We start from the raw sequence: 17290 nt of genomic DNA, 5'->3' as shown, positions 1-17290 counted from the left end.
TCCTCATACGTCAATCCTGCCATCCCAGGAATCAGTCTGGTAAACCTTCGTTGCATTCCCTCCATGGGAAGGACACCCTTCTTCAGATAAGGAGACCCAAACTGCACACAATACTCCAGATATGGTCTCTCCAAGGCCCTGTACAACTACAGTAAGACATCCCTGTTCCTGTACTCAAATCCTCTTGCAATGAAGGTCAACATACCATTCGCCTTCCTAACTGCTTGCTGCACCTGAATGCTCGCTTTCAGTGACTGGTGTACAAGGACACCCAGGTCTCGTTGCACATCCCCTTTTCCCAATCTATCACCATTCAGATAATAATCTGCCTTTCTGTTTTTACAACCAAAGTGGATCTCACATTTATCCACGTTGTACTGCATCTGCCATGTTCTTGCCCACTCACCCAACTTGTCTAAATCATATTGGAGCCTCTTTGCATCCTCCTCACAGCTCACTTTCCACCCCAGCTGTGTGTCGTCTGCAAACTTGGAAATGTTACATTTAGTTCCCTCATCCAAATCATTGATATATATTGTGAATAGCTGGGGCCCAAGCACTGATCCCTGCGGTACCCCACGAGTCACTGCCTGCCACCCGGAAAAAGACCCATTTATCCCTACTCTCTGTTTCCTGTCTGTCAACCAATTCTCAATCAATGCCAGTATATTCCCCCCAATCCCATGTGCTTTAATTTTGCACACAAAGCTCTTGTGTGGGACGTCATCAAAAGCCTTCCGAAAATCCAAGTACACCACATCCACTGGTTCTCCCCTATCTATTCTATTAGTTGCATCTCAAAAAACTTCAGTAGATTTGTTAAGCATGATTTCCCTTTCATAAACCCATGATGACTTTGTCCAATCCCGCTAATGCCTTTCAAGTGTTCTGTTATCACATCCTTTATAATAGATTCTAGCATTTTCTCCACTACTGATGTTAGGCTAACTGGTCTGTAATTCTCAGGGAACCGGAGTAGGACTGGAACAAGGAATGTTCCACAAATCCCACCGCTGCACACAATGCAGTCTCCTCTACTTTGGGAAGACCAAACAAAGACTGGGTGATCGCTTTGCTGAAAACCTCCGCTCTGTCCACAAGTGTGACTCTGACCTGCCGGTCGCTTGCCATTTTAATTTCCCTTTCCCCCACCAGGACAGCCTGAGGCCCCTCAGTTTCTTCCTTGAACGGAGGCCCAGCCAGTCCCCATCCACCACCACCCTCCCCTGCCACCTGACCGGACTTGTTCTTACGCTGAACAACTTCTCCTTTGACTCCACTCACTTCCTCCAAATAAAAGGTGTCGCTATGGGAACCCGTATGCGTCCCAGCCATACCTGCCTTTTTGTGGGATACGTGGAACATTCCTTGTTCCAGTCCTACTCAGGTCCCCTCCCTCACCTCTTTTTCCAGTACATTGATGACTGCATCGGTGCCGTTTCCTGCTCTCGCCACAAAATGGAAAATTTCATCAACTTTGCTTCCAATTTCCACCCTTTCCTCGCCTTCCCATGGTCCATCTCCGACTCTTCCCTTCCTCGACTTCTCTATCTCCATTTCTGGGGATAAGCTGTCAACCACTATAAGCCCACCAACTCCCACAGCTACCTTGATTACACTTCCTCCCACCCCGCTTCCTGTAAGGACTCTATTCCCTTCTCCCAGTTTCTCCGTCTCTGTCGCATCTGTTCTGACGATACCACCTTCCACACCAGTGCTTCCAACATGTCTTCCTTTTTCCTCAACCGAGGAATCCCCTCCACTATAGTCATCAGGGCCCTCGACCGTGTCCATCCTATTTCCCGCACTTCTGCCCTCACCCCTTCCCTCCCAGAACCATGATAGGGTCCCCCCTTGTCCTCACCTTCCAACCCACCAGCCTCCACATTCAATGTATTATCCTCCACCACCAAATACATCTTCCCCTCCCCTTTCAGCATTCCGAAGGGACCACTCCTACGCAACACCCTAGTCCACTCTTCCATCACCCCCAACACCCGCTCTCCTCCCCACGGCACCTTCCCATGCGAGCACAGGAGATGAGACACCTGCCCCGACACCACCTCCCTCTCCACCGTCCAGGGCCCCAAACACTCCTTTCCAGGTGAAACAGCAGTTTACTTGTACATCTTTCAATTTAGTATACTGTATCCGCTGCACACAATGCAGTCTCCTCTACATTGGGGAGACCAAACAAAGATTGAGTGATCGCTTTGCTGAACACCTCCGCTCTGTCTACAAGCGTGACCCTGACCTGCTGGTCGCTTGCCATTTTAATTCCCCTTTCCACTCCTACTGTGACCTCTCTGTCCTCAGCCTCTTACACTGTTTCAATGAAACTCAAAGTAAGCTCGAGGAATAGCACCTCATCTTTCGTTTAGGCATTTTACAATCTTCCGGACTCCACGTTGATTTCAATAACATCAGATCATAACCACCACTCCCATTTTGTCGGGCTGGTAATGGTTCTGCTGCTGCCATTTACAGCTGTTCCTGATCAATGTTTTGTTTCTTAACCTGTCCAATAACCACCTTCCTTGCTTTGCACCATCATCCCCTTTGTCATTTAATCATTCGCGCCCTCTACCTTATCACAGACCTTCCCTTTTGTTCTTTCCTCTCCTCCCCGTCCTCCCCCCACTTTCCCTGGCTCTATACTTGCTCAAACACTAACATCATCCAGTTCTGATGAATGCCTTCGACCTGAAATGTTAACTCTTGCTTTCTCCACAGATGCTGCCTGACTTGCTGAGCTTCTCCAGCATTTTCTGTTTCATCCAAGTAAGATAGTTGATCTCAGCCAGAATAGCAGCAAGATTCCCTGCAGCATGGCCTGCCAAGATCCCTACATCTCATCAGCAACCAGCAACTTTTGCTGGAAGTCTAAAAAGATGGATGCTACACAAACATAGGGTTCGGTTCGGCTCAGTTGTGATTATTTCCACAGCTGAACAGTTCCAACATTCTCTAAACAGGATCAGAGATGAATAGTTACCAGGGTCAGGTACGGTTGCTGCCTATGGAACTACACCACAGCACGAGTGGCTGGCTTAAGGGAAGGTGCAGCAAGAAAACTGCAGTGGAAGAATTGGAAATCATGTGTTTAAAAAATTTTCCAAAACACATTAACTTTTTGAGGACAGGGGACATTGGGTATGATAAAAGTTTCACTTTTCAAGGAACTTAAACACTAAATTATAATACAATAAGCAGGACACACACAATTTAGGTCAGGAAGATCATGCAACTTCAAACTTAGCAAACTAAGATAGCAAATTATGAGACTTTGCACTTCCTTCAGTCAAGAGTGGCATTTTAACTTTGGCTCATTTGTTCTGCATGTAATTTAATTGAAGAGTGCATAGTTAATGTAGAATCTTACCCTGATTTGATTCCGCAATTGCTCTGCTTCTTGCCGCAATTGTTCCAGTTCACTCATTGTCCTGGCTTAGTATCACACTGTCCACACACTATCACGAAACAGATCTACAAAGCAAAACATCTCTCATCAGTGCTATTCAAATTCATTCAACTATCACACAAAGGGATACATTCTGAACGCTATGACCTATTACGATGCAATCATTTTTCTGATTTGTTAGATGTAAAGTACAGCTGGCCCTACAGTACCAACAATATATTTAACCCAAAGCTCTCAGAAATGCACACTATTGTAGGAAATATATCCCACAAATGCAGCTTATGTTTATCCTCAGAGAATCATGGAATCTTACAGCCAGTCGTGCCTGTGCCGGCTCTTTGAAAGAGCTGTCCAATTTAGTCCCACATCCTAGTTTTTTTCCCCATAACCCTGCAAATTAGTCCTCTTCAAGTACATGTCCAATTGCCTTTTGAAAGTTCCTATGGAATCTGCTTCCACCAACCTTTCAGGTAATGCGTTCCAGATCTTAACCATCTGTGAAAACATTTCTCATTTCCCCTCTAACTCCTTTGCCAATTATTTTAAATCTATGACCTCTGGTTACCGACTCACTTGCCAGAGGAAACAGTTTCTCCCTACTTGCTCTATCTGAGCCCCTCATAATTTTGAATACCTCTATTAAGTCTCCCCTTAACCTTCTCTGCTCTAAAGGAGAACAATCCCAGCTTCTCCAATCTCTCCACATAAGTGAAATCCCTCATCCTTGGTATCATCCTGGTAAACCTCCTCTGTACCCTCTCCAAAGCCTTCACATCCTTCCTAAAGAGTGATGCCCAGAATTGTACACAATACTCCAGCGGAAGCCTAATCAGTGATTTATAACAGTTTAGCATGACTTCCTTGTTTTTGTATTAAATGCCCCTATTTACAAAGCCAAGTATCCCAGACGCTTTCTTTAACTGCCTTATCAACATGCCCTGCCACCTTCAAAGATTTGTGAACATGTACCCACAGGTCCCTCTGCTCTTGCACCCACTTACATTATACTGCCTCTCCATGTTGATCCTCCCAAAGTGCATCATTTCACACTTTTCTGCATTAAATTGCATCTGCCCATTTCACCAGTCTGTCTATGTCCTCCTGAAGTCTGCTACTATCCTCCTCACTATTTACTAAGTTGCCAAGTTTTGTATCATCCACAAACTTTGAAATTGTACTCCCTTTATCCAAGTCCAGGTCATTTATATAGAAGAAAAGCAATGGTCTCAATGCCAATCCAACCCCGGGGGACCCCACTGCATACTTCTCGCCAGTCAGAAAAACATGTTAACCACTACTCTCTGCCTCCTATTCCTTAGCTAATTATGTTACCACTGCCCCTTTAATCCCATGTGCTTCTATTTTCTGAATAAGTCTGTTATGTAGTACTTTATCAAATGCCTTTTGAAAGTCCATATACACATCTACTACATTACCTTCATCAACCCTCTCTGATACTTCATCTGCAGTGTGCTGAAGTTCGAGAAGAAGTCCAGTATTTTAACGTTTCATAACCTGTAGCAAAATTGAAGCCCCAAGTTGTTGCAAGAAATTTGCAATTAAGCATGGATATTTAAATGGATTGCTCATGCCTGGGCAGTTGAATGTTGCTGGACCTGAAGTCTTCCAATCATCAAAACACAAATAAAATGCACTGAATGATCATTTTGATTTACAGTTAGAAGATCTTTACTATTCTTGTTAAAGACAGAGTTTCATTAACATACTCCCAATTCACAATTAGAGCTGAAATGTCTGCTCCAGTGATTAGTATTAAACATGGACCAGGCACGTTGCGCCTTGCTCCCCTTCCATGGTTACCAGATACAAGATCAAATCCGAGAGATTTAGGGCATATAGCAGAAATTTTCTTTATACACAGAGGGTCGAGAGGCTGTGGAATATACTACCAGAGTTAGTGACTGAAGTGGAGACCATATGAACATTTAATAGGTTAGATAGTATCTCTAACTTCCTGCAGCCCTACAATGCTCCAAGATCTCTCCACTCCTTCAATTCTAGCCTCTTGCGCATCCTCGATTTTCATCACTCCACCATTGGCAGCCGTGCCTTCAGTTGCCTAGGCCCCAAGGTCTGGAATTCCCTCCTTGAACCTCTCCACCTCCCTCTTCCTTTAAGACACTCCTTAAAACCTACCTCGTCTTAATATTGTATGTGGCTCATTGTTAAATTTCGTCTGATTACGCTCCTGTGAAGCATCTGGGGACATTTTACTACATTAAAAAGGTGCTATATAAATGCAAGTTGTTGTTGAAAGGGGAATAAAGAGATATGGAAACAGGGCAAGCACATAAGATTAGGTGTACCGCTCATGTGGAGATTAAACGCCAGGACACACTGGTTGGGCTGAACGGCCTGTTTCAGAGTTGTAATTTCTATCTAAAGTACTAATCACAATTGTATTTTGTGAAGTTGGAGGTAAACTAGAACAGACGCTTTAAAGCCAAGCGTTTGTTCAAAGCCTAACTCTAAACAAATAAACACAAATATACAATTATTTTAAAAATATACTCATGAAAGACACAATTTTGTAAAAGTCCTCAGTTAACCCCCTTGAGGATTTCCACACTATAATTATACAGGATTATACATTTCAGGCTATTAAACTGAAGGATCTTTTCTCACTGAATATCTGCATATCTCAAAAATGTCAAAAATGAATTAAAGCTACTAAATGTTCAGCATTTTAAAAATTATAAGAACAAGGCCCAGCAGTTTAGACAGATACCAGTGACAGGAAACATAATGCAAATTCAATTTCACAACAGTGTAAGAAGGGTAATTATTCAAATAACCCCACCCCTTATAGATCAAATGCTGATATGAAGCTTCCGGATTCCCATAGCACAATGAAGTAGACATCTACCACCATTCAGCATGGTTTTACTCCAGCTCTTTTTCACAACAAAATGGATCTCCGCACACTACTCAAAACGACAAGTTTAGTCTCATTCCTACATGCACAAAATTGCAAAATGTGTAATTTTTAGTTAGTACTTACTGCTAAAAATGCTGGGAGGTAAATTCAACAAATGTTTGACAAGCATTTGCATACAAGTGTTTTACTAGATAGATGCAAGAGTGGCCCAGATTTTGCTTTCAAAATAACAGTGAGGCTAATGGCGCTCGCTGTTATTTGTGCACAAATGGTACAGCAACTTTAGACGAGGAGCAGATGTGCAGTTAAACGCGGATATCCAAACATTGCTGTCCAAGATGCACCGCTCCGTCGTTAGTTTTGTGAAAAAAGCATCTCGCTGCCTGCCTCACCATTGAAATACATTGAATGGCATGAAGTTGCTGTATTTGTGAGGTGGATACGAACTAAACTCACCACAGAAAGTTAAGTCTTGTCCATTTCAGTCTGAGTACCCTTTTAACGATGTGATAAGTGTTAATTACTGCTTATTAACCTCTCTGGCACTGAAAATTAACTATTACAAGTGTGGAGTCTCATTCCTTCAGGTTTTAATTGTTGTTGGAGATTTTTTAAAAAGTAAAATTTAAAATTTTATTTTTAACTTTTCCTTTGTCTTTTCTCTCTCTTAATCCAATCTTTCTTTCCCTCTCTATACCTGATTTGACATTGAATTCACCCACTCTAATTTGCACTTCCTTCTCAGTCGTTGTGCTGTTAATTTCACAATCCTTCAATCTGATTGGTTTAGAAGATTAAGTTGCTTGCCCTGTTCACTCAGGTTCCAGATGCCATTTTTCTCTCTGCACCGTTATCAGCTCACACTTACAGAACTTGCCGTGCAAAAATTTAAAAGTTAGGCTTGACCTTGCATGTTTAGGTGCCCTGCTACACCAAATTCTGCCCCATGATCATACCATTGCATCATGGAAGCATAAAATCAACCCTAGACGTAGCAATGGCTGAAGGAAGGGTCCAGCAACAATCCAAACTGATACTCCCAGGAACCAAGAGTATTTGGGGAAGAAAACAGAAAAGAAATCCAGAGTTGGTTACTTAAGATGTAATGCAAAATGGGGCTGGTGGATTGAAGTTCATTAAAATAACCTAGGATCAAGAAATCCCCAGCCAATATTTTTCAATTAGGCATATGCCCAACCAGATGGTGGGTGATGGTTATTTCAAACTTCAACGGTCAGGCTAATTACAGTTGGTGTAAGCCCCAGTTGTGGGAAATGCCCATGGGTTTGGAGGTTTTTTTTTGGGGGGGGGGGGGGGGGGCAAGCGAAAGCATTTAAAGGGTCAATGTCAAATTATGGGCTTTGAAAAACATGTTGCGAGTGAGCGTAGAAGGGCAGAGAGCAGCCAAGCTCTCAGATGAAATCCTTCTGGAGAAGTCCTCCTTTGGCACATACCACTAGGTGCCCCCCACTCCCCCACCCACCACCCCCCAAAGAACTGCCCAGGAGGACAGAATGAAATGGTCACATCAATGCCACTTCCACTGTTCTGCGCACATGGAGGCAAAGTCAGATAAAGTTAAATAACTTAACCTCTCAGTCATGGTACAAGAAGCATCATGACCTTCCATTAATGCAGTATACTAAGCATGTTTGGCACTTATAATTATCTCTACCGCACACTGTATCAGAACTCTTTGAAACTATTAACGCCCATGAAGCAACAGGGTGCCCTTTATAGACCTCTACCTACATGGTGGGGGGGGGGGGGGGGAAGCTTCTACAATGGCCTTACAATGTAGCAATCAAAACAAAAACACTCTGAACAGCTATGAACCCTCAATACCTAGTTTACATGGGTGGGAAAAGGAAACCATGTGAAATGACAGGAACTCTCACAGGTAATGACAGTTATTATACAAGCATCCACCCACAAACTAGTAGGCACTTCATGCACCAAAATCTCAATTGGAAAATCAGAACTGATGCAAAATATAGAAACATAGAAAATAGGAGCAGGAGTAGGCCATTCAGCCCTTCGAGCCTGATCCGCCATTCAATATGATCATGGCTGATCCTCTATCTCAATACCATATTTCCACTGTCTCCCCATACCCCTTGATGCCTTGTGTCTAGAAATCTATCTAGCTCCTCCTTAAATATATTCAGTGGATTGGCCTCCACAGCCTTCTGTGGTAGAGAATTCCACAGGTTCACCACCCTCTGACTGAAGAAATTTCTCCTCATCTCAGTCCTAAATGTCTTACCCCATATCCTGAGACTGTGACCCCTCGTTCTGGACGCCCCCCAGCCAGGGAAAACATCCTCCCCGCATCCAGTCTGTCTAGCCCTGTCAGAATTTTATATGTTTCAAATGAGATCCCCTCTCATTCTTCTAAACTCGAGTGAATACAGGCCGAGTCGACCCAATCTCTCCTCAAACGACAGTCCTGCCATCCCAGGAATCAGTCTGGTGAACCTTCGCTGCACTCCCTCTATGGCAAGTATATCCTTTCTTAGGTAAGGAGACCAAAACTGCACACAATACTCCAGGTGTGGTCTCACCAAGGCATTGTATAACTGCAGTAAGACATCCTTGCTTCTGTACTCAAATCCTCTTGCAATGAAGGCCAACATACCATTTGCCTTCCTAACTGCTTGCTGCACCTGCATGTTTGCTTTCAGTGACTGGTGTACAAGGACACCCAGGTCCCTTTGTACATCAATATTTCCCAATCTATCACCATTTAAATAATACTCTGCCTTTCCGTTTTTCCTTCTGAAGTGGATAACTTCACATTTATTCATATTATACTGCATCGGCCATGTATTTGCCCACTCACTCAACTTGTCTAAATCGCCTTGAAGCCTCTTTGCATCCTCCTCACAACTCATGATCCCACCTAGTTTTGTGTTGTCAGCAAACTTAGAAATATTACATTTGGATCCCTCATCCAAATCATTGATATATATTGTGAATAGCTTGGATCAGGGGCCCAAGCACCGATCCCTGCGGTACCCCACTAGTCACCACCTGCCACCCCGAAAAAGACCCATTTATCATTTATTCCTACTCTCAGTTTCCCGTCTGTTAACCAATTTTTAATCCATGCCAGTAAATTACCTCCAATCCCGTGTGCTTTAATTTTGCACACTAACCTCTTACGTGGGACTTTACCAAAGGCCTTCTGAAAATCCAAATAAACCACACCCACTGGTTCTCCCTTATCTATTCTACCAGTTACATCCTCAAAAAACTCCAGTAGGTTTATCGAACATGATTTCCCTTTCATAAATCCATGCTGACTTTGTCTAATCCCGTTGATATTTTCTAAGTGTCCTGTTATCACATCCTTTATAAAGACTCTAGCATTTTTCCTACTACTGATGTTAGGCTAACCGGTCTGTGGTTCCCTGTTTTCTCTCTCCCTCCTTTTTTAAATAGTGGGTTTACATTTGCCACCCTCCAATCTGCAGGAACTGTTCCATAACCTATACAATTTTGGAAGGTGAAAACTAATGTATCCACTATTTCTATGGCTACCTCTTTTAGTACTCTGGGATGCATATTATCAGGTCCTGGGCATGGCCTTGGCATTGTTGCTTCCTGAACGAAGTAAAATCAGAAGAAGTAAGGTATTTTCTGAGATGGATGCAGATCTTTTGGCAAATAATGAAGGTTTTACCTTTCTAATAGAATTTCTGGATCAAATCTACAGGAAAGATTTTTTTTTAAATTCGTTCATGGGATTATATGTGGAGATGCAGCAGAATGGATCTCTACACAATTGGAAACACCCACCTAATGCCCAGAAATTGGACATGCCCAACTGGAAAATACTCTCTCAAATCCCAGTTAGTAATGCAGTAATTTTAATTTTCACCCACCCAGATTTAGGAAGGGAAAAATGGATAAACTAATAAAAAAAGTACTGGTACTATTTAAATGCATAGAATATCTTATTTTGTGACAAGAATGCTTATTCAGTTCGCTCAAAGAACCTGAACATTCAATAGACTTTACGCCAAGAGGTACCAATTTCTCTTTGAGGTGGCATGTTTTTCCCCCTTTCTTCCGAAGTAAGTAACTAATTGAGTTACAGTTCCATGTGTGCCCATAGCCCTTCAGTACCATTAGACATGGCTGAACTTGGCAAGTGAATGTCAGTAGACTACTGGACTGTGGGGCCATCACAGGCAATCCCAATCAAGTCCTCAAAAATACACATGGAAATGGAGTCAGTATACAGTGATCAAGAGCAGGAATTATTTTCCACAGGGACTCTGATACCAATTGTGGTGCTCCCACTGCTGCTCTGGCTGGACTATGAAAAAGTGTGTTTTTGCTTTATACTGAGCCGCATATTGGGATGAACCAATGTAGGATGCAGTAAAAAAAGAGCGAGGGAGAATACAATCAGAGGTTCTGTAGGCCTGTTCAGGCGGAAATTAAAAGATTCCATGGTACTATTCAGGAGCAGAGTTTTCTCCCAACGTCCTAACCAACATTCATCCCTTAACTAACATGACCAGAACAGATTATCTGGTTATTTACCTCATGTGTTGTTTGTTGGACCTTACTCTGCACAAATTGACTGCAGCATCTGCCTACAAAGCAAGTGGTTACTTTTCAAAAAGTAATTAATTGGCTGTTAAATGCTTTGGAATGGGAAAGATGCTCTTTAACTGGAAGTTTGTTCTTTCTTTATGATTTTTTTCTAATCATGTTTTACTTCTAAAACTCTTCAATCTAATCTAGCCTTTTAATACAGTATATAATGTAACAAGCACTGATAGATGGAGGTTCCAAATTAATTTTTTTTAGGGGAAGAGGTTAAAAAGTGGCTAAAATACATGTTTTTCAAAACTCCACCCCAGATTAAATGATGTATAGTATACATTTGCTTAGTTTTCTCCCAATTTCTTTACGCATTTTGCACAATTGGTTTTAAGTGCCGCTGCCTCTTACCTTTGTGTTCTCTCATACACACACTAGTGCAAAATAGGTTATACCTCAAAGAGCATATATAAAATCAGAAACTAACCACAAACACTCCTGTACTTCGATAAATTTTATGGCCTTTCATATTCTCAATTTTGGAGCCTTCAGAAAGTAACTTAAAACAAGCTGGTCCTGGGAGGGGAGAGAGAAAAAGTTTTAAAGCTGCTCTCCCATAGTTATCTATAATTTTCATAACTGTTGATCTCCTGTGGCATTGCACAAAGGGACTCAAGACCAAGCATACTCTTCAGATGAAGTAGGGTTTAAAGGGCAGGGAATAATTGGACCAAAGTATGCAGGCATAATTCAGTTCCCATTTCAAAATCAAAAGTCATACATATTTTTTATTATTCCATTATAAATTGTGTCCACATTCATAATGTACACTGCCTATGTAAACTTGTCATATTGCCAGTGGTGGGGATCAGCATCTTCTCCGACCACCCACCCGCACCACCCCCCCCCACAAAACCAACTCAGTGGCAGTACAGTAAGTACAGCACATTAAGTTTACAATGGCAGTTTCCATTGACAAAGTGTGGGCAGAATGTAAACTTGTTATCAATAATAAATACCATTTATTAAACTCTGACATCTGATTTCTAATGCTAGTAATAGAGATGATGGTAAACAATTACACGTATCATTTTCCCATTTTTTTTAAGCTCCATTTCTGTTCCTCCCCAAAAGATGTTCACATTGTGACTACGGCAGCTGCTATCATAACCTCCCACTTCCTCCAGGCGATCCGGACACTGTCAAATACCAGCTGCCAAAGTTGCCATAAGTTACAGCCCTGCTACAATGAAATGTTCCATACACAAGACAGCAGCTGGTCAGGAAAAAGCTTTCAAAACTCTTGTTTAACACAACAGTTAATAGGATTGCTTCTTTCCCATCATTCTCCTCTCATTTCTCCTAAGCTACAAAAAATACCACCCTACAACCCAACTATGGTGAAAGCCAAGGCAAGTGTTGAAATCAAGTATCATCATTTCTACTAACTCGTTTTCTTCCCCCCAGACCCAAAAGCTGTGGAACTCATTTCCTCTGTCTTGCTTTCTCGCCCAGGCTTTTAAAAGCCAAGCTTGACATTGCCTAAATCATTACTTCCCAATTTACCTTGCCACTTTTAATCTTTAATCTTTGCAGTGTCCTACACTATGACCTTGAGCATAGTTTCTCAACAAAAAATTAAATTTTAATCTTGGGTATTTGACCAGGCAGTTAGATAACGAGCATTTAAGCAGCTGGGGTAAAAAGTTAGTTGTTACATATTTTGGTATCTTATATTGTGGAAGAGATAAAATACTAGATATAGAGTTCAATTTCACAACTTGCCATAATGGGATTTGAACTCATGACCTCTGGTTTGCTACTCCAGTACCATATCTGCACTACACTGCTGTGCCCCACCATGTGATAAACTTACAAAAAAGTTTTTGGATTATGGATCATTAAGGCTGGAAAAATTTGCCAAAGCCATATTTTCAGTTTTATTTAACATGACCAAAAAGGCAAATCAGTTTTTAAGGACATAAGAAATAGGAACAGGAGTAGGCCATACGGCCCCTCAAGCCTGCTGTGCCATTGAATAAAATCATGGCTGATCAACTCCACTTTCCCGCTCTATCCCCATATCCCTTGATTCCCTTAATGTCCAAAAATCTATCAATCTCAGTTTGGAATATACTCAATGACTAAGCATCCACAGCCCTCTGAGGCAGAGAATTCCAAAGATTCACAACACTCTGAGTGAAGAAATTTCTCCTTATCTCAATCCTAAATGTCCAACCCCTTATCCTGAGACTATGCCCCCTAGTTCTAGACTCTCCAGCCAGGGAAAACAGCATCTATTCTGTCAAGCCCTCTAAGAATTTTGTACATTTCAATGAGATCACTTCTCATTCTTCTAAACTCCAGAGAATATAGGCCCATTGTACTCAATCTCTCCTCACAGAACAATTCTATCATCCCAGGAATCAATCTAGCGAACCTTCATTGCACCCCCTCTAAAGCAAGTATATCCTTCCTTAGGTAAGAAGACCAAAACTGTACATAGTACTCCAGGTGTGGTCTCACCAGAGCCCTATATAATTGCAGCAAGATTTCCTTACTCTTCTATACCAACCTCCTTGCAATAAAGACTAACATACCATTTGCCTTCCTAATTGCTTGCTGTACCTGCATATTAACTTTGTGATTTGTATACAAAAAGACACCCACATCCCTCTGAATACCAACATTTCTTACACTCACCTTTTAAAAAAATAAATAGGACAATTCTGTAAGATAATCATCTTATAATTTTTGATACAGCCTCTTTATATAGCAAACAGAAGGAGATACAAGGGGAAAATAAATGATAGAGTGCAATAATTCCAACAGGAGTCTCATTTTTTGATAACTACAACTAATGTACATCAGTCACCAACTTCAACTACTCTATCCAGGACTAAATCCAGGCACAATACTTGTGCAAGCTTCCAAAATCACATGCTTCCAAAATCTATACTCTTCGTACCCCACACAAAAAAAGTTGTGGAAGGCAGCCAGAACATTATTCATCAGAATTCATAAATGGTCTATCATCAATTAGTTTCCCTCTGACAAACAGGAAACTGGACTGGGTGCAACCTCACTTGTTGAGCTTGAACTGTGATTGTTGCAACGGCACTCTGGAAAAGTTTTGAAATTAGGTGCCTTCACTGCAGTTCTATTATAAAAACAGGAAGCTGTAAACCACACCTCTCTGCAGTTGGTAGTTTGTAGTGTAACCAGTCGTCAACAATCTTTCTGTACTGCAGGACTTGGGGTATTGGATCAGATTGGATGTGCAGTATAAAGGATGGCAAATTCTAAATTTCATTAAGTCATGCAGCATCTGCATGCAAGTGGCCATCATATAACGGACTTTCATATAGCACCAAAAGCAAATTAAAGCAATGTAGTGAAACCCCTACAATTTACTAAGCCAGTTATTTTGACCCTTTTAACAGTAACAAGATCTGCATAAAATGGCTTCACTGAACTACTGTACACTCTTTAAAAATGTCACTGCACTGATTTACATCTGATTTTCACTTTTCAAAACAACCTTCCACAATGTCAATTAGAAAACTAAAAGCAAGTAGTCTCACGTTTCAGTGTAATCATAACTGTCACACCTGTCGCACATTACTGCACTCCACACCAACTGCAATTACTGTGACAACAGTATAAATAGAACACTCATATCACCACTGGGATGCCCTGGGAAGGGCTTGGTTAACTGTGGAATCTAAACCATCGCGAAAGTTTTGCCTACATTGTAGAACTGAAAGTTGATTTAAAACTATTACTATATTAAGCTTCAAGAAAGTCAGCCACTCTTACAGCTGCCCATCATCCCACCAGTCATCAGGGTTTTGTGATCTTAATACCATTCTCAATACCAACAGTTTCTTTTTCTTAATGTTGGGCTTCACACATGACACGGCAATCAGGTAATGGTCAAAGGTCACATTTATGAACATATACCAGAGGTTTCGACCTTGTAGAGAAGCCTCTTATGCGGTGCCTTATCAGAAGTCTAGGTAGACAATGTCTACCAGATTTCCCTCATCCATTATCTTGGTGACTTCTTCAAAAAATGCAATCAAATTAGAAGATAGGTCCTCTTTTTTGAAGCCATGTTGGGTGTTCCTGATATGACCTCCTCTGTCTAAGTAGTTATATTGCATCCCTGATTCCTTCAAACAACTTCCCTATTACTGACGTCAGATTGGCACTACATTAATTAGCCTCCTTCCAGTCTAAGGGAACAGTCCCAGACACCAGCGAACTATCAAAAATGCGGGCAAGGAGCTCGCACAGCACCTGTCCAATCTCCCTGTGGACCCTTGGGTGAATATCATCCGAACCAGCTGCCCATTCTATTTAAGGTTCCTATTTCTATCTAAAACAATATGGTGATCTATTTTAGTATTAGCAGTTTTATTGTTAACGTCATTAAATTCTGACAGTTGAGCACTATCTTCAAGAGTGAAGATCAATGCAAAGTACGCATTTAGTATTTCCGCTATACCCCTTGAGTTCCTTGAATCAGAGGGTTTCTCTTTGCAGATTAAAATGCAGCATTATACACTTCAGTTGATTCAGACCTACCATATGCTCCCCTGAATCCTGGAAAACACGGACCATGAATGCATTGCATGGCTTTTTTTTTCCTGTCAGTTCTCAGCTTCACCACACTGGGGAAAACTACACTCTATATTACACATCTTATCCACCTGTTCAGGGAGACATGGTGGTAATGTATACTGTACAATCATTACTTCACTCCAGATGAGGGTCAAAGGAAAGCACGTTCCTCTCAGCTAGGTCTTTAAAAAAGACAATGTTCTCACATTCTCAATTCAATTCCCACTCAGTTTTGTTTTTGCAGTGTGCCACTAATCTATATTGGGCCCATCAGAAGGCCAAAAGGATTGAGGTCAACAGTTTGTGCTTTGGATCTACAATGTATGGATCTGCATGACACTGCAATTGCACATTGTGAGTGCTACAAGTACAGTGAGGTGCTAGCTACAGCAAATCAAAGTAAACCCATCATGGGTGAACTAATGAGGGAGAATCGTTCACAACATTTTTCCCACTCCATATCCAAAAGCAGTAGAGGTATAAATAATTGGAAAACTAGTTCAAAGGCAATATCGTGCACTTTATTTTCAGTCTCATTTTCAACATTGAGATTATATGTCAAAATCAAATGTCAAACATTTGTCAAGCAATTATATTTTTGAGTAATAATTAGGATACATAACCAAGATGTTATAAAAAAGTCTTGATTTTTTTTTGGCATGCACAAGAAAAAAAATTAGTGGCATACCCTTTCAGACTGGAGGAAGTTTACAGTGGTGTTTCCCAAAGGTCAGTATTAGGACCACTGCTCTTTATCGTATATATTAATGACCTAGACTTGGGTATAATTTAAAAGTTTACAGATGACACTAAACTCGGAAATGTAGTAAATAATGTGGAGGATAGGAACAGACTTCAGAAGGCCACTGACAGATTGGTAAAATGGGCAGACACATGGCAGATGAAATTTAACACAGAAGTGTGAAGACACACATTTTGGTAGGAAGAATGAGGACCGGCAATACAAAATAAACAGTACAATTTTAAAGGGGGTGCAGGAACAGAGACAACCAGGGGCGCACATACACAAATCTTTGAAGATGGCAGGACAAGTTGAGGCGGTTGTTAATAAAGTATATGGGATCCTGGGCTTTATTAATAGAGGCACAGACTACAAAAACAAGTAAGTTATGCCAAATCTTTATGAAACACTGGTTAGGCCTCAGCTGGAGTATTGTGTCCAATCCTGGGCACTGCACTTTAGAAAGGATGTGAAGGCCTTGGAGAAGATGCAGAAGAGATTTACTAGAATGGTACCAGGGATGAGGGACTTCAGTTAAGAGGAGAGATGGGAGAAGCTGGGGATGTTCTCCTTAGAACAGAGAAGGTTATGGGGAGATTTGATAGAGGTGTTCCAAATCATCAATGGTTTTGATAGAGTAAATAAGGAGAAACTTTCCAGTGGCAGGAGGGTTTCAACCAAAGGACACAGATTTACAGTCAGTCAGTCATCGGCAAAAGATTTCGGAGGCTACCTCCTTCCTCAGGTGAACGATGTGGAAAATTTTCCACATCGTTTTCCACATCGTTCACCTGAGGAAGGAGGTAGCCTCCTAAAGCTTGTGAATTTAAAATAAAATTGCTGGACTATAACTTTGTGTTGTAAAATTGTTTACAATTGTCAACCCCAGTCCATCACCGGCATCTCCACATCATCGGCAAAAGAGCCAGAGGAGACATGAGGATTTTTTTTTCCCGCAGCGAGTTGTAACGATCTGGAATGCACTGCCTGAAAGGGTGGCAGAAGTAGATTCAATAGTAACTTTTGAAAGGGAATTGGGTTAATA

General features: G+C 41.4%; 1 protein-coding gene across 1 annotated transcript in view; it reads right to left on the bottom strand.

The window, feature by feature from the left end:
• The window catches only part of LOC137331490 (guanine nucleotide-binding protein subunit beta-4), a 56518-nt gene that overhangs the window by 18261 nt on the left and 20967 nt on the right, over positions 1-17290 (bottom strand). The window contains exon 2 of the mRNA XM_067995311.1: positions 3383-3486. Coding sequence (XP_067851412.1) covers positions 3383-3439 — 57 coding nt within the window. The 5' untranslated portion in view covers positions 3440-3486. The remainder of the gene's footprint in view (positions 1-3382; positions 3487-17290) is intronic.

The sequence above is a fragment of the Heptranchias perlo genome, chromosome 13 (genome assembly GCF_035084215.1).
Source record: "Heptranchias perlo isolate sHepPer1 chromosome 13, sHepPer1.hap1, whole genome shotgun sequence".
Classification (NCBI taxonomy): Eukaryota; Metazoa; Chordata; class Chondrichthyes; order Hexanchiformes; family Hexanchidae; genus Heptranchias; species Heptranchias perlo.
This window is presented reverse-complemented; position numbering and strand designations above follow the sequence as displayed.